The sequence below is a fragment of the Peromyscus eremicus genome, chromosome 22 (genome assembly GCF_949786415.1).
Source record: "Peromyscus eremicus chromosome 22, PerEre_H2_v1, whole genome shotgun sequence".
Classification (NCBI taxonomy): domain Eukaryota; kingdom Metazoa; phylum Chordata; class Mammalia; order Rodentia; family Cricetidae; genus Peromyscus; species Peromyscus eremicus.
This window is the reverse complement of record NC_081437.1, coordinates 14,053,218-14,080,936: the sequence shown is the minus strand read 5'-3', so window position 1 is coordinate 14,080,936 and position 27,719 is coordinate 14,053,218. Positions and strand designations below refer to the sequence as shown.

At 45.6% G+C, this 27,719-nt stretch overlaps 1 protein-coding gene across 1 annotated transcript in view; it reads left to right on the top strand.

Moving 5' to 3' along the window:
* Arhgef33 (Rho guanine nucleotide exchange factor 33) overlaps positions 1–27,328 on the top strand; it is an 81,256-nt gene extending 53,928 nt beyond the window's left edge. The window contains exons 10-18 of the mRNA XM_059248289.1: positions 591–720; positions 5,251–5,383; positions 7,710–7,793; positions 8,821–8,904; positions 10,880–11,028; positions 11,856–12,020; positions 13,548–14,391; positions 20,056–20,195; positions 26,899–27,328. Coding sequence (XP_059104272.1) covers positions 591–720; positions 5,251–5,383; positions 7,710–7,793; positions 8,821–8,904; positions 10,880–11,028; positions 11,856–12,020; positions 13,548–14,391; positions 20,056–20,195; positions 26,899–27,028 — 1,859 coding nt within the window. The 3' untranslated portion in view covers positions 27,029–27,328. The remainder of the gene's footprint in view (positions 1–590; positions 721–5,250; positions 5,384–7,709; positions 7,794–8,820; positions 8,905–10,879; positions 11,029–11,855; positions 12,021–13,547; positions 14,392–20,055; positions 20,196–26,898) is intronic.
* The last annotated feature ends 391 nt before the right edge of the window (positions 27,329–27,719 follow it).

The window sequence follows — 27,719 nt, the reverse complement described above, 5'->3', positions numbered from 1 at the left end:
CTCTGTCTTCATCTTTAGCTCAGGCTAGGCCTTCTTTATGGTGCTGCTTCTCCCATTTCTCGTGGGATTCTGCAAGTACAATCTGGAGGCTCCTGCAGTTTATGCAGATTTACCTCACTTGCTTCCGGCCACTCATGTCTCCAGTCCCTCGGCCTCTACCGCTTCTTAGCGGGTTCTAAGTCTGCGGACACATGATTCTGTGTCCTTTGCTTTGCTGGATAAATCTCATGTCTCCATTCTGCTTTTCCTCTTGCCCAAATGTGCTGATGCCTTTCTCTCTCTCCTTGCGTCCACCTCCTTCCCTTCACTTTTTTTTTTCTATTTTGTCTCAAGGGGCCCAGGCTGGTTACATATCTGAAGATGACCTTGGATTTCTGATCCTCCTGCCTTCCACTCCTGGATTACAAGTGTGCACCACCAAGCCTGGTTTATGTGGTGCTGGGACGGAAGCCCAAGGCTTCTTATGTGCTAGGGAACAGTGCCAACTGAGTTTTCCATGTTTTTTTTTTTTTTTTAATCTATTTCTTGCCTGGCTTAGTGTTTGGGAGGGAGTTGACTAACAAAAAAATCCCCTTGGGTTTGTTTTCAAGCAAAAAGGCAGACCGTGGCTCTCGAGCTGCTTGAGTCTGAGCGGAAATACGTCATCAACATCTCTCTGATCCTGAAGATAAAGGCGACGTTCCAGGGCTCCGATGGAAAGAGGAATTCCAAGGAGAGAAGGTACCCGTGTGCTCATTGCCTTTGCTTTTCAGATTGACTAGGATTTAAGGTAAGTCATTCTCCGATTCAACCTTGGGAATTCTGGGCCCTAGAGAGTCCCAGAAACAGCCTTTGAAAAGAGAATAGTCAATGACCGCAAGTCTCAAACTTAGGTTCTCAGCAGGTAGAAAGTGAGTACAGTCCGTGGGGCCTTCAGTCTGTGACAAGTCTGTTCAGAAATAAAGAGAGGCGTATGTGTCCTCAGGGATGGTAGACCTCATCGAAGACCCAGGAAATGGACGTGGCGGAGTTCTGAGTACTAGACAATGATACGGGCTGATAGAAAGAACTCCCGTTCAGGTGATCCCATAGCACCAGGCACGGTGGAAGAGTGTGCACCTAGGGGTGTGTGTGTGTGTTGGGGGATGGGGGTGGGGAGTAGTGCTTCCAGCATACTGGCCCTAATGTTACACTATGTACCTGCTTATACTCCCTCTGTTGGGAGAGAACAGGAAAGAGAAAAAAGCAAAGCTTGGAGGAAAGGACTAATGTAATAAAGATGAGCTAATGCAAGGTGAAGTGAAGAAAAGAACAATCCTGTGAACGCGAAGTCTGGATCATGTGGCATTATTACCTTCAGCATTCTTTCCATAAGGCGGTAAACAGTTCATCGATTATGAATCTACAGCATTCATTCCATAAGGCGGTAAACAGTTCATCGGTTATGAATCTACAGCATTCATTCCATAAGGCGGTAAACAGTTCATCCGTTATGAATCTACCTAAGGATGTTCCCATTGTCCTGCTCCTTACGGTTCTTCCCATTTACTTGACTTTACCGCCATGCCACATCCCCTCTGACCCAAGCCCAAACACCCAAATGCCCACCCCAACTAAATGACTGAGGTGAGGAACTGTTCCCCAACTCACAAGGATCTTGACTGATTCCGAGGATTATTTTTACCACAAAATGGAGGTAAACAAAATATAGACACGACATGGCAAACCCTTGACTTATAATGATGACTCTAGACTCTTGCTTCACCTTCCCACAGTGGCCTGATCTTCCTCTTCCTACCCCATCTGACCACTTGATTTCCAGCCCAGAGACCCCAGCACAGCCTGGCTTACTCTTCCACCTGCTCCTCCAGGGCTCTGGGAAGGTTCTGGACTCTAGCATTTTTTGTTCTGCCAAGCACATGCCCAGTATCCATGACTCAAAAGGAAAGGGAATGTACCTTTTGGTGTAGCTTTGCTTCGGTACCTGAGATCCTAAGCAGCAGTGTCTTTTTCTAGTTTCCATAAATTTGAGACTCTTGGATAAAAGCAGGAAAGAAACACATACCCTGGAACAGTGTCCTGTGTCCTATGCTCTACATGTGATCTGGAACTCCATGACTCTTCGCCCGCACTGGCGCATGTAGCCCCAGGGCAGAACACTTACCATCCAGGAGGCCCTGGGTGCAATCTCCACACTGGAAAAAGAATGGCCAGAACCCTGTGATTTCTACATTGTAGAGAAAGACTCTAAGGTCTGGAGATGCTCACAGCCACATGGCCCGTTAGTGCCAGAAGTTAAATGCAGGCCATTTTGGCCCATCCCCTGAGCTTTTTCCAGGCCCATCGGTTTTTCTAAGGGTCTCATGGCCTCTAGGACACCATCCTTACCAACAGTAATGTGTGAGGTTTTTTGAAGAACCAGATGCATGAATGTATCCTTTCCTGTTTCAGAACCCAGGCTGTTCTCTTGAAGAGTCCAGCAAGTCTTACTTCAGGTCTCAGTTGATATGTCAAACCAGGATGCTAAATATGTTCCTATCTCCCTAAATAGTCAAGTCTTTTTTACTTAGTCTAGTCACTTCCTGACTTTCTGGTGTTCTCTCACGACCTATCACTGAGGACTGAGTGGATCTCTAATCTTATGAGATTAAAAAAAAAGACAATTTTATAATCTCCAATACAAGTAAGGTAATCCTTATTCCACCGCATCCATGACAATGCTGTTCGTATTGGTTGTCAAGGTAACCGTCTTTTTGCTCTTCATCGGTCAAGCAGCACAAAGCGTCAACTCGGAGTGTTGTTACTCAAAGTGTAGTGTCTTGTCCTGGCTCTGGCAGTGTCAGCTTTTTCTATCCTACGTCCTGGGTTTCATCATCCTCTTTCTCCCGCTATAGTTCTTTTTTGTAAGCTCTTCTGAGACCCCGATGCACTTTTAAATAGATCTATTGGCAATATCTTCCCTGAGGATTTATTTGCTGACTTCCCTCATCACAAACCACAAGGTGTCAGCGCTTGCCACCCCGCTGGAAACAACCCCGGGGTGAAGATAGCGGTGAGAACCGGACCCTGAAACCTGACGTTGCCACATCTTCTCAGACCTATAAAATACACCCTTAGGATTTCCCTAGGAAACAAGTGAATTGCTCAAGAGAGTCTCGGTCATTTCAAGCCAGCCCTGTGTATTCTGAACGCTGGGAGCTGTAGGGCACCTGCTGCCTGAGGAAGCCTAGGTGGAACCTGGGGGTCATGTGTGAGAACGTTACAGAACTTAGGGTTCTGGGCTTATTCCGGTGTGCCTCATTTTAAGATCGAGCAGTCCTGAGGACACCTGTGGGAAGGACTGCTGTTTCCTCCAGTGAGCTGAACTCAGGGCCATGTCTCCCAAGATGTGACAGCTCTGTACTGCAGATTGCACATGTTTAATTATCGGAATCCATTCGGTGTGGTTGGAAACCGCTGCTCTTCAAGCCAGGCATTATTGGCCCAATGCTGAATTGGCAAAGACAACTTGACTGATTTGAAACTATAACTGGATTTTCCTCGATGCCTTTGATTTTGTTTTCGTCACTATTTAATTACTATATTGGGGAGGGGACAGAGAACTTTGAAGGCTACAGAAGCCATTGATATTGCATAATAAAAAAAATTAGTTAGAACCCCGGAATATTGCATCTGGGAGTCAGGCCTGGAAAAGTGGGGGAGAAGTCTTTTGTATCTGGAGCTTCTGCGGATGAGGCTTTGTTCTGTGGAGTCACTTGGGATTCAGCCAGGCTCAGGTCTTCTCCCAGCCTGCCTGCTCCCTAGCCTCTGCTCCGAATCCCTCTCTGGTCTGAACTGGTTATTTAGACCTTCCAAGAGCACTTTGCTGTGAGCGAGAGCACAGCTCAGGAGGCCTCTCCATTGGTCTTAGGGGCAGCTGGCTTTGTGTCTGCTAGCACTCATGGACCAGGAGACTAAAGTGGATCTCGGCAGTGGCGGGTTTCTTCGTATTTCTCAGAAGAACCTATTCTGGTGTTTGTCTCTTCTCTGAGCCACAGCTCCGTGGAAGTCTTTGCTTTGCCTAGAAAAGGGTGGGGGGAACCTCCTCGGAATCCGACATCCTGTCTAATGACAGAGATCTGCTTGTGGCCAAATCACCTCTCTGGGCCACACACGTGCATCCATCATACCCTTGGGAAATGTTTAAATAAGTTCAGCTGTCAGAGACAAGTAAGCCATCATATGTTTGTTAATGTATTGTGTTGGAAGCATAAGGAAATCTACTGGGAATTTCCCTGAGCCATCAAATAAGAGCTCAGAGCCGTGCTGTTGTGCAGCTAATTCCATAGTCTTCTGCTTCTTCTTGACTTGCTCCTGGAGACACTCTTTATATTATCCTTCTCTAGTCTCGGCTTCCTTTTCCCTTAGAATCTAAGGCTTTGATGATTCTCTTTGTCTCTCTTTTCTCCACCCCAGCCTTTGACTTCTCACTTCTTCATTTCCTCTGGGGTTAAAAATGAGACACACAGCCGGGCGTGGTGGTGCATGCCTTTGATCCCAGCACTTGAGAGGCAGAGACAGGCAGATGTCTGTGAGTTGGAGGCCAGCCTGGTCTACAAAGTGAGGTTCAAGACAGCCAGGCTGTTACGCAGAGAAACCTTGTCTGGAAAAAAATCAAAATTAATCAATCATCAATTGTCAATCAATCAATCAATCAATCAGGTGCACAAGCTGGTAGAGGAAAGAGATTTGAAGTAGGAAAGAGGCCCTATAAAACACGAGGAAGCGGCTGACTAGCCTGTAGTCTGCAGAATACAGACAACAGAGCATCCTTGCCCAGTGTGCCTCTCTGGAGCTGAAGGAAAAATATATGCAAGCTCCTTTATGTCTCAACTCCCTGAACTTCTAGCTGCCAATGTTAACCAGACCTTACCACTGACTCAAGGGGCATTCTTCTAGCCAGTAGCTAAGAATAGATTGTTTGGGTATCAATGTTTTGGAATCGAAAACACTGAAAAGGATTCCTTTAGGATTTCTACAGAGTGTGGCATACATGAAACTGTCCCAGGGTGGTTTTTAGCAGGTCATTCCTGTGATGTAGTCTTTATTGTTTGGTTAATTCATGTTTGCATAAGGGGCCTTATCTATTGTCTGAGGATAGATGCTTTGCTGAAAAGAAATGTAAAATCTAAATACAGATCTGTGAGGGTGTTTTGGGTGATTGAAAATGGCGCCTGCTGTGTTTATTCTTATGGGGTCCTCTCTGTAATTCTTCCTTTGTTCTGTCTCAAGCCTCTTCCCTGGCTCCTTGCGCTACCTTGTCCAGCAGCACTTGGATTTGCTTCATGCCCTGCAGGAGAGGGTCCTGAAATGGCCACGCCAAGGAGTCCTTGGAGATTTATTCCTGAAGTTGACAAACGATGAGGTAAGGTGTCTTCCCCTCTGTACTTTGAATGGAATTGTGTCTCACTCATCTGCTTGTCCTAATGGAGAAGCAAGAATTGCACATTTCACAGTTAGAAGCCCTGATACCAAGTCTAACCTGCTCATGCTACAGTTAATGGGGTAGGTTCCTGGAGATTCAAAGGCTTTGCTGAAATCACCCAGCTTGCAAGGTAGTTGGTTATCTATGACTGGAACCCTGTTACGTCTCCTACCTTCTGACTCATGACTTTGTAGTATACTATTGTGGCCTCTATTGACTATGCATATGTATGTGTATATGGATTTATACATGTGATTTTTATATACATGTGAATATATATATCATATATACAAGTATATACATGCTTGATAATATATATCATATATACTTGTGTATATCATATAAAGTAAACATGAGGTAGAGTATATATATTTTTTCACATATAATTTTCATTCTTTATAGATTTTTAAATAAGATAGGTGGCTGTTTGTCTTAAATGTCTCGTTTCAATTCCTTAAAAAAGTGCTGAATTTTGAACTCTCTTTAATGTTATACCAAGAACATATTCAGACCAGAAGTCGAAAACCCAAATGTCCCCAGGATCAGACAATGGTGTATATAATACAATGAATTGAGTTAAAACAATGTGGATTGATGGGAATTTGATGGAGTAGACAGCAATTGTTTTGATACAAAGAATAGCTACTCAGATCTGTCCAATTATTATTTAGGAAAGACTAGAGTTATTAGATTGTTGTTTTAAAAGAAATGAGATCGAGAATTTCATGTAAAATGTTCTTATTTTTAAATAGTGTGTGAGGCAATTAAAGTTAGCCCATGAATCAGTGCTTGCCTGCGTCTTCATCAACATTTCTTGACAGCAGAAAACAATACAAATTTGCACCTTATTTACTTATGTAGAAGACAGTACGTGTAATGCCACGTCTCTAGTATCACCTTTGCTTGCATTCAGTGTGCTTTTTGGAGCTAGGAGTTATACATATGGGGAAATAACTTTGGAAGCTATGAACTGTTTTCTTGAGGGAAAACTTCGGTGGTGAATATGCATTGGTTAAAATAGGCAACTAGCTGAAAACATTGAGAACTGCTGGGTTGTGTGAAGCTTCTCATATGGATTATAGATGAATACTGTGAAAAGCAATTATATATACAAAATATGTATTTTTATCACTTAACAATTTAAGTGTACTTTGACCTACACAACCCTAAGTTCTTCACTACCCTCTCTCTCTCTTTCTTTCTTTTTTTTTTTTTTAGTTTTTCGAGACAGGGTTTCTCTGTGTAGCTTTAGACCCTGTCCTGGAACTCACGCTGTAGCCCAGGCTGGCCTCGAACTCACAGAGATCCTCCTGCCTCTGCCTCCCGAGTGCTGGGATTAAAGGCGTGCACCACTACCACCTGGACTTCACTACTCTCTTGTTACAAAGGTAGAACTGTTGGATTTTGGCTCCCACACTGTAGTAATGTTTATCTTAAAACCAAAACTATTTTTTTTATAGACATAGTCTCATGAATCACTGGCTGTCCTTGAACTCACTATGTAGTTGAGGATGGCCCTGAACTCCTGGTTCTCTTGCCTCTTCTTCTCAAGTGCTAAGATTATATATGTATACGTTCCATCACACACATCTAAACATCAAGGAAACAGAAGACTCTTTCAAAAAATTAACAAGGGGCTGGGGAGATGGCTCAGAGGTTAAGGGCAACACTTGCTGCTCTTGCTGAGGATCGGGGTTGGTTATGATAACCCACACGGTCACTCACAACCATCTGTAACCCCAATTCCAGGCTATTTGATACCTTTTGGCCTCTGAGGACACCAGGCACTTACATGGGGTACATACATACATGCAGACAAACACTCAACATACATAAAATAAATCTTTATGAAGAAGATGAAGAAAACCTCCAAGAGCAAATAAAGAACATAGTTGATAAGTTATTAAAATATTCTCTGAGCCGGGTGGCGGCGGCGGCGGCGGCGGCGGCGGCGGCGGCGGCGGCGGCGGTGGCGGCGCACGCCTTTAATCCCAGCACTCGGGAGGCAGAGCCAGGCGGATCTCTGTGAGTTCAAGGCCAGCCTGGTCTACAGAGCAAGATCCAGGACAGGCACCAAAACTACACAGAGAAACCCTGTCTCGAAAAAACAATAAATAAATAAATAAATAAATAAATAAATAAATAAATAAATAAATAAATAAAATATTCTCTGAATTCTACTCCCTTTTTATGTTCGTGCTGCTATAAAAATGTTGTCATTCCTGTTTTCGGGTTCTTACCATGCATTTTTGTGTTTGTTTTAAAGAATAATTTCTTGGATTATTATGTTGCCTACCTGAGGGATTTACCGGAATGCATCTCCTTGGTTCATGTTGTGGTCCTGAAGGAGGTAAGTTGACTCTAGGCACATGCTGTCCTTCGTTTACACACCATCTCTGTCACGTTGCCGATCCACTCCACGGTACAGCAGGTGCCCCGCGAGCTTCCTTTCCAGGCTGAGGAGTGCCTTGAACATGTGACAGATGCCCCTCTTCTGGGTTAAAGGAGTCTGATCAAGGATCAGGGCCATTGCTTTCTCTGCTCTGTGCCATGCTTTAGTGGCCCATTGAATGACAAAGCAAATAGGCCGTCCAGAGTTCTTCAGCACGCAGCATGTGCGCTGTTTTCAGGCCCAGAAAATGAGTCTCAGTACTGGATTCCGACCATCCTTTGTCATGTGGCTCCATCACGCTCCTTTAAGCACGGCCCCTTCAATGATATATTAGAGTTTGATATGCATATCTACATGTACGTTGTGGTTTTTTTTTTTTTAAGTCAACAAGCAAATAGTGTATCAGAGCCCTAAAGCGGAGAGTAATTGCATCTCACAGGAGTTGAGAATCCATGTCTTACTTCCTACTTCACCTCCCAACCAAGGCATGCTAGCATTCAGTGAATGTCTGCAAAAAGGAAGAGAAAGGACGTTACAGATGGGGAGACCATTGTATTTTCTGCTTGTAGGCTTACTGACCAATATCTGAGCACTTTCCTGTCTCCACTCTTGAGAGGCTCTGGTGCACTCTTAGCGTCTATTAGTAGGTGACTTGCTGGAAAACCGTCATGCATTCATTAATTCAAGTCCAGCTTACTGAGCGCCTATTGCTATCTAGCAGTGACCTTAGAAGGGCTGGGGAAGGAAGGGGCAGTTTGGAAACGTGGATCTATTTAAAAGAAGTATGTGTTATGTTCCCTGTACGAGAAGAGTTGTCTCTTTGGCCATGACCCTGAACATGCGACCTCTCCGGGGGAGAGAGCAATGTTTCATGACAATCTGGAAAGAAAATGCTTTGGAAATAAGCATTTCCTGCCTGGTGGGAGGGATCTCTGGTGTTGTGTTTGCAGTGCTGAAGAGTCACTCCAACATTTTTTTCATTCAGGGTGATGAGGAGATTAAATCCGACATCTACACCCTGTTCTTTCACATAGTGCAACGCATCCCAGAATATCTGATACATCTCCAGGTGAGCCTGGCTGGAACAAGCCAACAGACTTTTAGACTGAGCTATTGCTTTTGGCTTCCAAATTAGTAAAATACTATAAAGGCTCAAGGACTCATTAGTATTTCTAAGAAATAGTCACATGGCTTAGGTTGTTATGGTTACACCACACCACACCATACTGTGGAATGAGCTAAAATCTATTCTTGAATCTTTTGATTTATAATACCTGTCTTTGAAATTCTATCTTTACGTACCAGCAATCTTCACTTCTGGGGGTCCAGGATCTTTTATAAACATTCTTCATAACATCTAAGAACCTTATTCAATACCCTCCTCTTTGGTTCTACAACCATCTAAATGTCACCTCTGACTTCTTAATTTCTGCTTAACATACCCACTAAACTACTATCCTGATGGCTTCCACTTGACTTGGGTCACGGTTCTAGCATACATTGCTCATGCTTTATGTTACCAAAGAGCCAGGAGGAGCCGATGAACACATTCTTAATATAATTTTCCTATGGAGCCTGTAGCCCTGTAGAGGATGTGGAGTTGAGTTTAACAACCTTTAACTAGTAACACCTCTTCCTCCTGATACCCATCTGCTCTGATTTAAGGGTTGACTGATCTTAAATAGTTCAGTGAAAACATCCTAGAAATGCTTGTAATTAACCTCAGCTAGAAGCGGCGGAGAATCAATATTGAGCTTTTCACCCGGATATGGCTTTATGTCCTAAAAACATTTTCTCACAGTAATTATCTTATGGATCCTTTCAACAGTTTCACCAAACAGATATTATTACCATTTTTCATAAGGACATGGAGGACCAAAGAAGTCCCAGTACTGTGTTCACGATAACACACCTAGTAGGCAAAAACCTCAGCCTGAAGCTCAGGTCTTTCAAACACTAGGTAAAGAGGCCTGAGGGCTGCTCTCTAGTTTGCATTGAAATCCCTCTGTCATTTATTAGATGTGTGACCTAAAGAAGATCACCAAATTCGGTATCTCAGTTTCCTTACTTATTATATAGAGGGAATTACTGTTCCTATCTAACTGGGTTGTGGTAAACACTAAAGAAGATAATGAATATAAAATTGCTTAACTCCTGGCAATCGGAAGTATTCAACAAGTAAATAATATAGTCATTGAATGTTAGCTTTCTCAATCCCACTATAGTAGCTCAGATGGTCTTTTGTTCTATGTAGTGCTACCATAACAAAATACTTGAGGCTGAGTATTTTTCAAAGGGAAGAGGTTTATTTTGGTCCATAGTTTTGGAGACCCAAAAGCATGGTGCTGGCATTGGTGTCTGGTGACCCCTCTCATGGTAAACACAGTGGTAGCACAGGTAACAATGACAGGTCACACAGTGTGAAATAAGGGGGTGGTGCCCAGGCTGACTTTCCTGTAACTATTTTTCCCCCATAAGAACCCACTCTTTAGAACCAGCATTAATTCCTTCATGAGCATGGTCAGCACCCAATCACATTTCACTAGGTCCCACCTCTTAAAGGTCCCACCACCTTTAGAAAAAAATAATCATTACACTGTAGATTAAGCTCCCAGCACTTGAACCTTTGGGAAATAAACCATAGCCAAACCATAACATCAGACAATGTAACAGGAGGGGCCACCATCTACCCTTACCCATACCATAAGCTCACCTGATGCCTATCATTCTCAGTATTGGTCTGACTCCTTTAAGTACTACTTATAGATAGTAGTTGTTAGAATATCTTTATTACTTCATATATCTAATTATTGGGTCTTGCCAACTTTTCAACTCACACAGAACAGAATGCCTTATATTCTTTTGATGTGATGGACAGAGCAGTAAGTTTGAGCTTGCAGCCGATTGGATAGATGGACCATGTGTTTGGGTTGTTTCTATTGATTTGGTTTGAACCCACAGTAGCTCAAAGTGAGGTGCGGAAGAGACGAAGCAACTTTCTCAGCCTAACTGTGCACCACTGATTCCTTTCCCCTTCCATCCAGAATGTTCTGAAGTTCACAGAGCAGGAACACCCTGACTATTATCTACTGCTCGTGTGTGTTCAGCGCCTCCGCGTGTTTATCTCTCATTATACCCTGCTGTTTCAATGCAATGAAGAGTTGCTTATTCAGAAACGGAAGAAGCTCAAAAAGTAAGGTTGTGACGGTGCAGCGCCTGACAAAGGTTTCTGAGAAGAGGGGACAGACCAGGCACTTGAGTGGCTGGAATGGGATGAAGTGAGGCAGAAGGAAAGAGAGGGGGGCGGTTAGGCTGGCCACGGGAGGGAGACACTATGGCCTGGTAGAAGTAACTAGAAGAAAAGCACTTTGGCTCTCTTGTTCCCTCATATGTTGCTTCCCTTAACTTTCCAGGTTCAAAGTTGCAGTTTAAAGGTCTGAATGTAGTTGCCTTCATGAATGTAATAAACGTTCATTGAACACCTGCTGTGTGTTAGGTACTGTTGTGTCCAGTGAATATACCACAGTGAACAAAACTTGTCATGTGGGGCTTAGTCTCAGAGCCGGACAAGGAAGAGTAAGTTAGGTGTTAATGAGTAGTGGGGATAAAAGTGTTGGGGTGTATGTGTCTGAATAGATGTCACAGTTTGAATAGGCAATATCTGGGCCTCAGGGAATAGAAGCAACCCATAGCAGAGCTTCTGGATTTCCTTAAACACCCCGTCCATCTGGAGAACACTATCATTTCTCTAGGGGTTTCCAGCTAGAAAGCCAGCATCTCCTGACCCAGTGTCCTCCCGACAGGTGTGTCTCAGTACCATCCTGTATCCCCAAGCTCTTTTCAGCCACCTGCCAGCTGTTATGTAAGCAACCTGGCTTATAGAGGGCTCCGGGGATAGAGAACCCATCACAGAAAGCTTCATCTGAGAGGCAAATCTATTTTTCGTAGCATAATCTCTGAGTTCAGAGAGCCAGTCTCCTAGAATGTGCAACCTGAGATTTATTACTTCCGTTCTCCTAGGTCGTCTATGGCAAAGCTGTACAAAGGGCTGGCTTCCCAGTGTGCCAATGCTGGCCAAGATGCTTCACCCACCGGGGGGCCGGAGGCCGTCCGTGACAGTGGGATCCACTCAGAAGAAATGCTCCAGCCCTACCCTTCTGCGCCCAGTTCCGCCCCTGCTGTCACGTGAGCATCTGTTGCTATATTAACAGCCGAGCAGCTGATCTGATGCTTGGATCCCAGAGAACGCTAAGAGGCAGAGTTAGAAAGTGCTAACGGGTGGAAAGTAGAAATTCACTTTGTGAGTTCCTTCAGCTCTTGAAGCAGTGTACAGTAAACAGAGGGGGAAAGGTCTGCATTATACCCAGGCAAAACTATGGCTGTTACTACATTCTGTGTAGGGAAAATAAAAGTATCAATATTCCAAAATAAGAGTATTGGTGTAAGGTCACTTTTTTTTTCAGATCTGTAAATGTGAGTCCTAAGTTTCATTGTAAGATTGATGTCTTGCAATCCCTTAAGATACTCAGTGTTAGAGGCTGGAGAGATGGCTCAGAGGTTAAGAGCACTGGCTACTCTTCCAGAGGTCCTGAGTTCAATTCCCAGCAGCCACATGGTGCCTCACAACCATCTAAAATGAGATCTGGTGCCCTCTTCTGGTATGCAGGCATATATGCAGACAGAACACTGTACACATAATAAATAATAAAATCTTTTTTTAAAAAAAGATACTCAGTGTTAGTATCACATACGCGTCCATATACATTTCTGGCGAAGAATTAAAATATAAATAGAATAAAAATTTTGGTCAGTGTACAGTAGTTCATTTATATCTGTCTGTTAAATAAGCAAAACAACAAAAATCCTATTTGATGGGTGTGCTATATTGTTAAACTGTAAACATTGCTGTGTGGTCCCAGACAACAAAACTCTAGAGACCCTGGGTAAATTCAGGTAGCTTTTACATTGTATTAATGTTTTGTGGGTGTTCATTTGAGATCACAATCAAGATGCTTTACAGCCACGAAACTTTTAAAAAGTTTATTATAGAAATGTAAATTTTACACATTTGAGTTTATCCTCAAACAAAACAAAACCCAAACCAAAACAACAAAGTATATAGTGCTTTTGCAGAGGTCCCAAATTTAGCCAGGCGGTGGTAGCACACGCCTTTAATCAGGCCAGTCTGATGTACAGAGTGAGTTCCAGGACAGCCAGGGCTACTCTTGATTATCCTGTTATCCTGTGTTATTACCATCCAGAGTTGAACAGTTTATTTCGGAACACAATTGTTCATGTGGGAAGATCTAGAGGCAGTATCAAGTTCACTTTCCAGTATTCTGTATGTGACGCTGCCACAGCAAAGGGCGAGAAATTGAAAAGGGAGGTCTCGGGAGTTGCCTGGTGGCAGGGAGGCTCGGAGCTTCCACCAGTCCAGTGATAACGTCAGCCTTTGTCTGTCGGCCATGAGATGCCTAAGTGACTTAGCTTGGAAGTCGAGACAGATGCCTTTCCTTGCCGATGTTCCCACTCTTCCAGGCGGATCTAGGGATTCCTGAGAGAGCTCCCTAGTTAGTTAGTGGAGCTTGGTAGGTCACCCAAGACGACGACGGCATTTGGGAGGGGAGGAGAGGAGCTGGCCTCGGGCTGCTTGGCTTGGAGAGAGCTCAGCACTGTTTGATCGTCTGTCTTGTGTTGTTTCCCCCTTTAAAGACATCTGATGCCCACGACGAAGAAAGGCCAACAGCAGCAGAGCCTCATGGAGAGCATGCAGCCCGGCAAGCCGGGGGACTGGGAGATGGAGGGCAGAAAGCACGAGAGGCCCGAGAGCCTGCTGGCCCCGGCGCAGTTCTGCGCGGCCGAGCAGGACGTGAAGGCGCTCGCCGGGCCGTTGCAATCCATCCCGGAGATGGACTTCGAGCCGTCCCCGGCCGAGCCGCTGGGCAACGTGGAGCGCTCGCTGCGCGGGCCGCCCGAGCTCCTGCCGGACGCGCGGGGCTTCGTCCCCGCCGGCTACGAGGAGTTCGAGTACGGGGGCGAGATCTTCGCGCTGCCCGCGCCCTACGACGAGGAGCCCTTCCAGGCGCCGGCGCTCTTCGACAACTGCTCGCCCGCCTCCTCCGAGTCCAGCCTGGACATCTGCTTCCTGAGGCCCGTCAGCTTCGCCATGGAGGCCGAGCGGCCCGAGCACGCGCTGCAGCCGCTGCCCAAGAGCGCCACGTCGCCGGCCAGCAGCAGCAGCGCCTACAAGCTGGAGGCGGCCGCGGCGGCGCAGGCGCAGGCGCAGGCGCAGGCGCACGGCAAGGCCAAGCCGCTGAGCCGCTCGCTCAAGGAGTTCCCGCGCACGCCGCCCGCCGAGGGCGTGGCCCCGCGCCTCTACAGCACGCGCAGCAGCAGCGGCGGCCGCGCGCCGCTCAAGGTCGAGCGCGCCGCCGCCGCCGCCCCCCACGGCCCCACCGCCTCCGCCGCCGCCGCCGCCTCCCGCGGGGCGCCGCGGACCTTCTTCCCCCAACAGAGGTCCCAAAGCGAAAAACAGACCTATTTGGAAGTAAGGAGGGTAAAGTAAAACCGAGCCGAAGCCCCGCCTCGGCGCCCCCCCAACCCCCGGGGGGCCTAGAATCTCAGGGCCACCCCCACCCACCACCCCAACCCCAACCCCAACCCCGGTTCCCTGGGCGGGGAGGGAGGGCCCGGAGGCGGAGCCCGTGCACGCGTGGTGACTTGCTGGGCAAGTCACCTGGGTGGCATTCGAAGGCGAGTGGCGGGGCGGGTACCACACCCAGAGCACGAAGGCAAGGAGAGAGAGAGAGAGAGATGAGACACAGCAAGAGGAAGGGAGAGACGCACACCTAGACAATGACAAAAATGAGTGAATTAATTTCTTCTTTAGGATGCACCGCCTGCTCGGTGCACCTCTTGGTCCAAACGTGCAAAATCCCGAGAGCGGCGTGTGCTAGCCAGCCGCTTCCACCTGTCTTTCTTTTTTATCCGGGGAGGATGCAAGTTGCCCCGTCTCAGTGTCTCGGCTTCGAAGCTGGTTGCAAAGAGAATTCATTTTCCGCATGCTTTCTTAGCAAAGGCTGTATTGACTCCAATGCACCTTTAGCTTCGATGAATGTTGAGGCATGTTGATGGCTGTCCTTGGTGTCTCCAAGCCTTGGAGTACGTAAAAGTGTGTTCCAACCCACAACCACGAGGAGGCAGGCAGTTCCTGGGCAGACACACGGGTTTTCAATGTGACAGAAACCATTGATTAAGTTCATTAACATGATAGCACTCACCTGTGCCGCCACTTTTTCACTCATTTCAAGAGAGTGGGTCAAGTTGATTACAGACTCATCTGATTTCCCAGGCAACACGGTGCCTGCTGTGTACCAGCTCCGTGTGCTAATTACTGGAGCTTCAGAAATAAACAGTCCAGAATGCCCCACAGGCTTAGCACCTGGAATTACGATGAACTGGGGGCATATAGGAGGGATCTCTAAAGCCTCTTGGGGTGATCATGTTAGAGAATGCACTCTAGGTACATTGAATATCTGAGTTAATTTTAAAAGCTGCTTAGAAGCTATGAGGGAACAGCCAGGTAATGAAGCTTAAAAAAAAAAAGACTCGGGCATAGAACAACTGAGTATGCTTTTCCTTTTTGCATGCTGGGAAAGATGGAAAGAAGGCCCCAGAAACAGGAGGGGAATGAATCATGGCAAGCCCTGGAGTTTTGCTGCCCACCTGGGTTCCAGGAATCAAACTGCAGAGGAGAAGGACACCCAATACTGTAGTCTAGCAAAACCGCTCACATTCTTCAGGAGTCTGAGATTTTTCTTCTGTCTCTGGTTTCTTGACTCTAAACCTTAAAAAAATTTCTTGGGTAAAATTTCTGAGACAAATCAATCTTAGGTAATCTGGAGAGTTCATTAAAAGGGGAAATAGAAGGGAATTAATAGTACCAGATTAAACAGGGATGCAGGCACAACCTTACATCAAGCTTAGAAGACTTGTAGTCCGTGCTTTAAGGATGCCTTTATGCCTGGCGGTGGTGGCGCACGCCTTTAATCCCAGCACTCGGGAGGCAGAGCCAGGCGGATCTCTGTGAGTTTGAAGTCAACTTGGTCTGCAGAGCGAGATCCAGGACAGGCACCAAAATGACACAGAGAAACCTTATCTCGGAAAGAAAAGAAAGAAAGAAAGAAAGAAAGAAAGAAAGAAAGAAAGAAAGAAAGAAAGAAAGAAAGAAAGAAAGAAAGAAAGAAAGAAAGAAAGGAAGAAAGAAAGAAAGAAAAAGAAAGAAAGAAAGAAAGCTTTTATTTTACATGTTCATAAAAATGTGAGTTTTTTTGCCCTAATTCATGTGTGAACACATAGCAGTAACAATATGCCAACATTCCCTAACACGTGAAGACCCAAATCAGGTCAAGAGACACCAAGGAAGAATCATGCAGAGTTCATTCGAGAAGGGGCTGTGTGTGTGTGTGTAGATATACATGTTTATGCATGTGTATATGTGTTTATGTGTGTGTATCTGTATTTAAGGTAGGGCTAGGACTGGGACATCAGCTGCACACGATAACCCTGTGAAACTATATCCTTAAAGGGGTCCGTACTCAGCTGTTGGGGTGAGCAAAACCATTGGGCTTCAGTCTGCTGTACCCCACCTGTGACCAGAAGACCTAAAGCCGGTCTTAGGTCTTCATTGAGAGGCAGGAAGAAAGACAGTGTGCTTTAGTGTGAAACGCACCTGACTGGGTAGTAGGAACTCTAGGTTCTAACCCAGGCTCGGATACCAAGTAGTTGCCTGCTTTGGACAGGCTCCCCTGTGCCTCCAGTTTTCTTATCTATGAAAATAAGATATTTAGGGAGCTGGAGAGATGGCTCAACAGTTAAGAGCACTGGCTGCTCTTCCAGAGGACCCAGGTTCAATTCCCAGGACCCTCACTCATGGCAGCTCACAACAGTCTGAAACTGTTGGGATCTGATGTCTACGTTTTGTCTCCTTGGGCATCAGGCATGCACTTGGTGCCAGACATAGATGACAGAACACCAATACAGATAACAATAAGTTGACATGAAAAAGGAGACATTGAGTGGACAGCAAGATGGCTCAGCAGGTAGAGCTGCTAACCTGAAGGCTTGACTTTGGCCCGGATCCTACAAGATGGCAGGGGAGAACCAACTCCTCAGGAGTTGCCTCTGACTTCCACAAAGGCTCCCTGGCGCCTGCGTGCCTGAACTCACACACAGGCAAACAAAAAGCACTGAAATTTTGGCTGGTGAGGTTGCTCAGCAGGCAGAGGCACTTGTCCCCATGCCTGATGACTTGCATCCCACCCCTAGAACCTACATGGTGGAAGGCAAGCTGATTCCTGCACTGTTCTCTACCTCCACATGTGCCCTGGCATGTGGACCCATCCCTCATCCCAAATAATCAATGTGCTCATAATTTCTAGGAAGCAGGTTACCTCACAGTGTCATAAAGATCAGACCCGACAAGGTAGTTTGAGAGTACGCTTTGTAAAGTATGAAATACTGTACCAACTAAAGACAGTAGTAAGACCATGGTTCCACAGACAGATTTTCCTTAAACAATTTATAAACAATAATGAATGGAGAATTTGGTGTGGATCCCAGTTAAAGACTACTTTAATGGAGGTCCACATGACAGGAGGCAAAACCAAGCTCCTTCCTTCTATGGTCTCCTAAATTCTAAGTCGGGATGTTCTATCATTGAGCAGGTGTTTTGGCTAGCAGTATAGCCTTGCGTTAGTCCCCACAGACACCTCCCAAAATGTGGTCTTGGAGGTAGTGGTGGATGCAATAATGAATATATTTTCGAGACAGGGTTTCCACCTGGCTCTGCCTCCCATCTGCTGGCATTAAAGGAGTGCACCACCACGACCCAGCCTAATTTTATATTTTATAAATTTTATCAATCCAGAAATTAGAGCCAGACCTACTGAGTCAGAAACTACTATTTAGGACTCATAGTTAGGTGTTTGCCATAAACAGTAAGTGCATTGGGCAGAAGCTTGCCTGAAACTGGTTTTCATATATAAGTATGTACAGCAATTATGTATACGCTAGAGATTCTGACTCAGAGACTCCAGGCTTAAGAATCTGTGTTTTTAAGGAAAAAGCAAGTGTAGATGGTCCTGGGTGCCAGGAGCATGCTTTGAGAAACATTGCACTAAGCTGCCAGGATGCTGGTCTCCGTGCTTTAGTTATGAAGTTTCAAATCTTAGCAGCATCTCAGACTTTCCAGGTTGGCTGCTACAACCCCAAGTGAAGGTCTCAAAGTCAGATCTAGACGTTTCCTAGGCAGACCTCTTGCCCGTGCTTTGCTCCTCTGTCAGCAGGCAGTCAGCTGTCCTGGTGTGCTTTCTGCTTTGACTTCTTAGAGTCACTCAAGTTGACAGCTGCTTCTAGATTGCTTTGAAATCACCGTCACCTCAAGGAAAATATTCTGTTCATGTGGGGTGTAAGTTTGTGTGCATACCCAACACATACTTATATATGTACTTAAGTATGTGTGCACCTAGCCTGGAGAAATGGCTCAGCAGTAAAGAGCATTGGCTGCTCTTCCAGGGGACCTAGATTCAATCCCCAGCACCCACATGACAGCTCACAATGCCTGTAACTCAGGTTCTAGTTGATCCAACTCCCTCACACAGACGTAACACAGCTCAAATACACAGTAAAAAAAAAAAAAATCAGTATGGGTGCACATGGTAACACATCTCACATTTAAAAATAAGCACATACAAGAAGTGTCTTTATTTTTAATTGTACTCTAACTATGCACTGAGTTACATAAGTAGGATGAAAGCCAAGTTTAGACACACCAGTTAGACATTTCTCAACAGGTCTGACCTCTTAAAAACTACTCTCCACTAAAATACAGAATTAGGAACAGGACTTTAAAATTATGGTTACATTGTTGATAGCATCCTGTTGATCTCTGTGTCCCTCAAAAGTAAAGCAAACAACAACAGTAGCAAAACCCCCTTAATATTAAGTTTTCTTATTTTGTAGAAGGAGAAGCATACCCAGAGATACCAGGGGTCGAGTATTGGCTTACTCAGCAAGACACAAGTGATACCAGTGCAGAGTTTATTTCCTTTATTAATGGTGGCTATAGAGATAGCTCAGTGGTTAAGAGCACCGGCTGCACTTCCAGAGGACCCAGGTTCAATTCCCAGCACCCACATGGTGGCTCACAACTGTTTGTGACTCCAGTTCTGGAAGTCCCAATGCCCTCTTCTAGCCTCCCCTCCCTCAGTACCAGGCATACACCCATGGTACACAGACATACACACAGGCAAAACACCCGTACACATAAAAGAAAAATATATTCATTATTATTGTGTGTGCCAGGGCAAGTATATCAAGGTCAGAAATGTCCTGGTTAGGTTTTTTTTTTTGTCAGCTTGACAGAAACAGGAGTCATCTGGGAAGAGAAGCGTCAGCTGGGAAATGCCTTTATCAGAAGGCTGGAGCCAGGTCCTCAGGGGCGTTTTCATGGACTAGTGATAGAGGAGGGAGGGTCCAGTCCTCTGTGGCGGCGGTGGGGGGCGGGAGGGGTGCTGGGCCCAGGCAGTGTTCTGAATCAGCCTGAGCAAGCCATGGAGAGTAAGCCAGGACGGAAGGTCCGTCCGTGATTAGGCTTCGGTTCTTGTCTCCAGGCCACTGCCCTCCTTGAGCTCTTGCCCTGACTCCCCTCAGTGCTGGACTGTTATCTGCAAGCGTGAGATGAAATAAACCTTTCTTTCCGAAGCTGCTGTCGGATCATGGCTTTATTTATCCCAGCAATAGAAGGCAGAGGAGGACAGAGGGCATTTGAGGGGCCCACTTTCTCCTTCCACCTTTAGGCAGGCTCCAGGGATTGAACCCAGGTCCTCAGGCCTGTGTAGCAAGTGCTTCTGCATGCTGAGCTATCCCATCCGCCGTACAGTCTGTGCCTTTTGTTGTTAGCCAACTTCCTTTATTTTCTTCTCTTCATTGGTGTATTCTGCTGTGGTCGGTTTGCCTCGATTTGTAGAGAGAATTACACTCGGACAGTGTTCCTCTTCCCACCTCCTCACTCCGTCACCCTAGGTGTGCTTTGGCTGGGACTGGAACCCACAGGTAGTCATGGGGGTAGGAGAGGCAGGCAGCAGAGTTAACTGTCCCACAGCCAGGGTAGCGACTTTTTGGAAAAGAGTAAAAAAACGTGCCTCTTTTGTGTTTTCAGGAGATGCACTTAGAGGATGCCACCCGATTCTGCCCAAAGGAGGAAAGAGAGAGTGAGCAGACTTCTTTCAGCGATCAAAACCCCAGGCAAGACCAGAAAGGGGGCTTCCGCAGCTCCTTCCGCAAGCTCTTTAAAAAGAAGTGAGTAGCCCTTAGATAAACAGTGTTGTAACTCTGCCCTTTGGCAGAAGGTGGAGGTTTTTACAGTATTCATTACTGAGTAGCCCGGTCTCAACACAACTGGTTCAAGTTCAGTGTTTGTACCCAGTTTCTGAACAGAAGCAAACTCAGCCCCCCTGCCACTTGTTAAAATCCTTCCTGCTCATTCCCAGAGCTGTGTCCTGAGGGGAGCGAGCAGAGGGTGCCCCCTGGCCAATGGGCTGACACAGAGTACCTCTATGGGAGCTGGGTGTTCAGTTAGACCTTCCACATGTGGAGAAGGCATGCCAGCGTTCTGCCCTCATGGGCCTCAGCATCCCGGCTCTGAGCAATTTGTGTTGGAACTTGTAAGGGTTTTCCCTGAATGAGTGGATTTGCCTCAGGTCCTAGTGAAAACTTTCAGAGTGTCCATAGTAGATGGGAAACAAAAGATGTTTCCTTCCTTGGTCTTTCTGAGTCTTCTTATTGCATGAAGCATTACCTCCCAGACATTTGGCCAGTGCTGTGTTGCAGTTTGGGAGGTGGGGCCAGGCTCCAGCGTAAATGTAAGGAAGAGAGAGATGACCCTTAACCTTTGAGCAGCACGTGACTCAGCAGTCTAGCCCTTGCCTGCCTGGGTGGCTGCTGTGTCTACCTCCACAGGTCCTCAGGCCTGCCTTCCTCCCCGTTAGGGACAGCTCCTCGTTATTTACTTCCTCTTTTTAGAGATCATTGTAAGTCATTTTTCAATCTCAAGTCTATATTTGAATTACTAGAAAAATTAAATGAAGGTGTTATTGTTGCCTTTGGAGACTTACTGGGAAGCCACTTTTTCTAGGAAGGTAGTTACTGGTCTTGATGATAGAGGAAGTAGGGAAAGCCTACAGTTGGCTTTCCTTTTTTTCTTTCTTTTTTTAATGATTTGTCTAATCCTCCAATGGGAGGGTGATGCTGAGATTAGTGGGTATCTGATTGTTGGTCCTTGCCTGTTGTTACTAGAAGAAGGAGGAAGAGGAAAGAAGAACAGCGGTTCTACAGTTAACCACAGCCCTACAGTCTGTCTCCTTCCCTGCAGTTAACCGCAGCCCTACAGTCTCCTTCCAGTTTTGCTAGGCAACCCAGTGCATGCATGCCTGTTGCTGGACCCTCAAGTCACTTTACGTAGGGACTGGGGCTTAAGAACTGTTTATTCCTCTTCTGGATTATGGATTTAGGTTTTTCTTGGTCTATAGCTGCTGATGACATGAGTTGGAAGAAGTAGACAAGTTCCCAGTTCTAAACTGGAGATTTAGGCTCTAGATCTTCGGAAGAACTCCAAACTCCTAAGGATGCACATGGCTTGAGTCTGTTGGATATTTTTTAAAGTCATAAGATTCCCCAAAAGAAATAACGATTTGTTCCTCACTACCATTTATAATGACTGAGCAGTATTTGTTGGAAAACAATCAGCAATAGATCCGCCCTTGGTTCCTTTACAAGTTCCTGTTTATCAAAGAGATGTAACAAAATGGCCTATTAGTTACATGACGCATAGGGGACAGATCTGCCCCTTTGTATTGAGAGGGCAGAACTAGCAGAAGGGAGGAGGAGGAGGAGGAGGAGGAGGAGGAGGAGGAGGAGGAGGAGGAGGAGGAACACTGTAGAAATGCACCTGTCTGGACCTGGCAGACTCACGACAGAGTGAGTTCTCTGAAATAGGAGCTAGATGACTCTGCCTGGGTTCTCTGCAAAGTTTTCCTACGCTGGGTGGGAGATTGCTGGAGAAATCACCAGTCCTTTCCAGTGTGTATATTTGCTTTAGGTGTACTCTGGCTTTATTGTAGCTCAGTCTGAAAAGTCTCCCCAAACTAGATGGATGTGGTGTTGGGCCTGTAGTTTTAAAGGTCCCCCAAAGAGAAGGCCGTGCAATCTTGCTGGAGCTCCCTGCCCCCACAGACCTTGCAGACAACTTAAACCGGGGGCTCTCCAGACTCACACTGGCTAACTGTCTTCAGTCATCCTGCAACTTGGGGCATTTGTCTTAGAGAAAAGGCCAGTAGATCCTCATAGACCAGTCTGCATCTGTCATAGCACTATCAACAATAATGGCACTGTCCTCTCTATTTAAAATGTCAAGGGTTACCTGAGTGGAGGTGAAGGTGGAGCCACTTCGATGATTCTTCCTCTGGCAGGCTTTCCTGGCTTGCAAGGTCTGGTCTAGGACAGTCAACACCACGCAGACCGTCCCACTACAGCTTTGTACTTAGGGAGCTCTTCAGAGTCTTGGCAAGGGTTAAAGCTAGCAGCTTAGCTAGCTTCTTCTGGTTTTTCATCTAAAGACTGTGGAAAGTCTGTTAAGGACCACACTCCTGTATGGTATTACAGAGAGAAAGGGCAGGGAGGCCCCGGGGTAGCAGGAAGGGCCTGTGCCTTTAACTCAAATGTAAATACACCATTCTTGTATCTGTGCATAATTCCAGGCATGCATAAAGGACCATGAGTGACATGGTCCCAGCCATTGCATAGGAACTTGCACTCTGAACTCAGGAATGTATAGGATGAAAGATAAACTCTCTCTTCTAGAAAAATCTATATGGAGAGTGTTAAAGACTTCAACCTGGATTCTTGTGAAAGATGAGGCGCAGGTAGAAACAAAGTCAGCCATTTTGTGTGTCAGGAAGTCAGCTGGCAGCAAGCCCAGTGGCCTTAAGTCACTAACCCTGGGTACCGGCCCCCCCAGAGCCTGGCCGCCCAGGTCCACACGGCAGGCCCTGGAGAGCCGGCTGTGCTCCGTCCGGGGCTTACCGCCTTCCTCCCCTGTAGCCCTCTGGAGGTTCAGTCCTGTCTACACTGACACACTTTTTGTTCCATAGGGGCTTGTTTGGCTGGTGGCCCCACACACCCAGAATGCTGCTTCGGGATGAAGCTAGGCATGGAGCCAGATGCAGCAGAAAACCCGAGAAAGGGTTCTCTTCCCTCTGAGGCTGGGAGGGCCGAAGGACTCCACAGGCAGAGTCAAGTTGACATCATAAAAAATATTCTGAAAAAGTGCCCACGATATTTGAGGATAATAAAAGGGTGACCCTTCTATTGTCTCCATCCCAGGCCCATTTGCCCTGGGTAGACACCAGGTCATAGATCCCCGAAAGCTGTACAGAGTCGGTCAGAATGAGGTCTGCTAGTTCAAATCTGAGCATGTTAAGTGACTGCACATCTTAAATGGGATTCTCAGAAGCTGGGGAAGAGACCTGCTCTGAAAGGCCAATGTCTGACTGAATAAGGTGGAAGGGAGCTGTCCCCTCTAGGAGAATACACATGGACACTGTCAGACCCAAACCCAGACTGTTGTTAGAGCGGAGGCCGATGCTTTTCATGTCTGTGTACAACTAACTCTTACACTTGGGTAACTGAGTATTCTTGGCTGGGGTGTAGCAGTCGGGAAGAGAGCACGTAAGACAGTGTAAGGGTAAGGCCTGTAGACGGTGCTTCCAGCCTTCATCCTCAATTCGGTGGGTACTAGAAGATAAAGAATCCACCATCTACCGTCACCCTTTCTCTTCCCTTTAGTACTTCATAATTTAGACGATTATTTCTATTCCAGCCATCCTAGCCCCTCCACCAATTGCATCAAAATCGATTTTCCTCATCACACGGTCAGGAATAGTTCTGCAGGGCCCACCAATTTGAATGTCAGGGAGTCCTCTTTGTTTGGTGTCTTCTCAGCAGTTCATGTCTGTGCCTCCTTTGCGGAACAGTCCATATAACAGAAGGCAGGACTCTAAGAATCAGTTGATCATTTCATACTCATTTTCTCTTCAGAACCGCCCCCCCAAGCCCCAGCCTCCCTCTTACCCACTTCGCAGTTCCATCCCATCTCATTTAATTTCCTATGTGATTTGCAAATTCAAGAGGGGATGCTTGAAAGGATAAGTAATTGAGGTCACCTAACTCTGGTTGGGAATGCTTCCCAGCAGGTCATCTGAAATCAGTTATTTTTAAGTGTCTTCAGTGTATTTGGTTGTCCCCAGCACACACACACAAAATACACGAAATAGCTCCTACCCATTTGGAGCTTGTAGTTCAAAGTAAGGGTAGCTTAGCTACACGTTATAGTACATGGCATATAATTAGAGTGCTCATTCACCACCCTGTGAATGCCATGGTTGACTGGTTTAGCTAACAAAACAGGTGCTCCTCCACCTCCTCCGACCTCTTCATGTGAATGCCCTAACACTTTCGAGGAGGATAATCTTTCACATGAGAGAACCAACTCTTGCATGTCAGAGACGTCTGTGGTACTGGATTTTTACCTCCCTTCCTCATCTCCGGTTTTTCAGGTTGAGCTGTAGCTAAGCTGTGCTTACTGACCTACCCACCTTGGCTATTTCTTTTCTCTGTCACTTGAAGGATGGTTAACAGGAAGTTCTGTGAGATGTGGGTGACTGTGTGTCACGATACATTGACAGCCACTGTACTCTCCACCGTGGGTTCTCGACTGCCCCTCTAGTATCTGCTCAGATAGGCCCTCAGCTTGCCCTGCAGAGGGCGTAGGGTGTTCAAAAGCCATTTCTGTGTTTTACAAAGAAAAGGAATGAAAAGAAAACACACTATCTCCGTCTAGACTCTGCAGGTTTTCCCCCTACTTACTTACCCCGACACCCTTGGACTAGTCCAGGTATACCTATAGAATGGTGAGCATTATAGAGTCAGCTCAGATTGTCTTGAAAAAAGTGAAAATGAGCTTTGCTGCAGTAGAGTTCCGGATTTGAAAAACGATTAGCAAGTTAGCCACTAGCTACTTAGTAGTTAATATTCAGAAGCACAGACTTTTGTACTGGAAACAAAGAGGAGGTACAGTTTGTAAGAAGAGCAGTTAAAAAAGAACAACCATCTGAGCTGAGTTTGTGGAAACTAGACAGGGCGATTTTGGCATTTGTTTCAGAAATGGGAACGCAACTGGTGAAGATTTCTGTGGTCCTTGGGGCTGGTGGTGACATCAGAGCTTTCCCCTTTCCAGGTAAACTCCAGTTGCATGTGGGAACCTCCAAGTGTGACGTGTTGGGTCTGGAGAGATGAGGTGTAGGGAAGAGGGAAACTGTGAGGTGCAGTCTCACAGTAGATGAATGGGGAGAACAACTGAGAAGACATGTGCAGTTAACTCCTAGTTCCTGCCCTAAAACCAAGGGCTTCTAGGCGTCCAGCTACCGGAAGACAGGGAGACAATGAATAGCCGAGGTGCATCTTACTAATGTCTGGGCCACAACTGTGCCAGCCAGGGATGATCTGAGCTGGAGGGAAGCCTGGAGTTTTAGGGAGAATGTGAGTCTGTTTCCAGGAACTTGAGGCTGGTCCTTGAAAAGAGAAGTTCACCCTACCTAGATACCTTCTTCTTATCTCACAAGTATCCAGATGTACTGGAGCTGAGAGAGAGTAATTCTCCTCCATTTACTGGGATACAGTGGGAAAGTACTCCTTTCTAACCAAGTAAAAGCATGCTGGGTAGCTATGGCTTCTTTTCTGATATTAAATTGAGAAGTAAAACTATCTAGTCCATTCATCACCTTTCCAGACATCTTTAGTCTTTCTGTAGGTCCAGTGTTTTTACTTTATACTAGAAAAGGATGTTTGAATTCTTCCCAATAAGCTCAGTAGATATAGATTCATAATTAGTAAGAATAATTATTAGTATCAAGGACTTGGGCTAGGTATAGATATATAGCAATAGAGAGCACTTGCCTTGTGTGTGAAGGGTGCTGGGGCCAATCCCCAGTACCACCAAAACAGAACAAAGTAAAGCAACCCTCCCAAAAAATAACCAACAAAAACCTCCCGAACAAACAAAGACTCAAACCATGACCGTGAAAGAGCTGGGAGGCCAGTTGTCCTGCATATGTGTTCAGGGAGAGCATTTCTGATGCAGGGTATGGAGACATGGGTCACTTGAACAGGAGCTCTGGAGCATCTCTTTCAGACACAGGGTCTTGGTTAGTGGGCTAGTTTTACCCATTCTAGCTGGAATTAAATAGTGAGAGGGCCCCAGGGGCTAGTTGTATGAGAGGTTATTTCTAGAAAGACTCCTCCCTCTAGGGACTTCTGACATGAACAGACTGGAGAAGGTACAGAGCTGGAATGGATTGCCCAACTGGTTTAACCAAGAGAAAGGAAGAACGCACCCTCAACTGGGGGCTCAAATGGACTGAGTTGACTCCTGACTAGTCGTGGGCTCCTGTGTGGTGCTTGAGATAACTGTATTGATTTCTGCGTTCTACCAAATGTAGCAATATGTGTGGTTGGTTTCAATAAATCTTTCCTTTAAAAATGAAAACAAGCACAAGCAAGAGTTTGTAATGTCATGCCTAGATGAAGCAAGGGCCCGTGATAACCTTTTTCATTTCAGGGCCTTGGTAATCTGCCAAGTAGTTATTGTCTTGAGTCAAAGGTAGATATTTTTGAGCCTTTATTCCTGTTCCAACGCTTTCACATGGTAACTTACACTGACATACACAGTTGTCACAATTGTCCCCATGACGCATTAGAGAGAGATTCTGTGTGTTCACTGCAGACTTGAGATACACAGATCTTAAGTTTTGAAATTCAGGGGAGTGAAAATGATTCCAGATCTAGCAGGCAACTGTTTTACAAATGCAAAACAATTTGGGTAGATAAAATATTTGAAAACAATTAAAACCAAATCAACCTGTACTTTATCTGTGTGCTGAGATTTTAGGTCCAGTGGATCAGAATACAGGGAAAAAAGTAATGAGAACCCCTCAATGGATCCTTCACCCACCAAACAAGATTTCTTCAGAAACCGACTTGCTCTTGCAAATGACCTTGACCAAGGAACAGCTGTGTAAACACACTTACAGTTGTATTGTCAAGTGGTAAGAGGAGGGGAAAGCTTGTCTATATCTCTGCAGGAATATATATACATATATATATATATATATCAATGTATAAATCCCTGAGGAAAACTAATATAAATATTTACATACGAAACTAAATCAGCATACAAGCTATTGAAGAGATGAAGATTAGTCTATGGTTAAGACTTGACTTAATGAACCTCAACACTTGGGAAAAGGGGAACGAAGACTTTTCACATCATTTCAGAAAAACATAAACTTGGAGGAAAATAAATGTTTGTAAGAACAAAACCTTGCACCTTGAAGTCATTCCCCAAGTATAATAATAAGCTTGTTCATTTTTAGCGTGGATGTGAATTTTGTGCTTCCTAGGAATTTGAATTCATAGCTTATGAATTCATCCCACTGTGCTTAGACTAATAAGCCCTATGTGAGGGTCCAGTTGTGTCTTGCTTCGTATCTTTCCAAACCTCAAAACAAAATTCAACACCCTTTAAGGCAAAGGATTAACAGAACTGGATTTTACTTGTGCAAATCAGAGCTCTAGATAATTGGTCCTTACACTATAACTCAGAAGCTTCAAAACTTAAAGATACATTGCTCTCTAGCTTGTTCTATGGTTATGGAAATCAGTTAAGGGAATGATTGGGTGGGAGCAAAAACAACATTCTCCTTGTGTGGG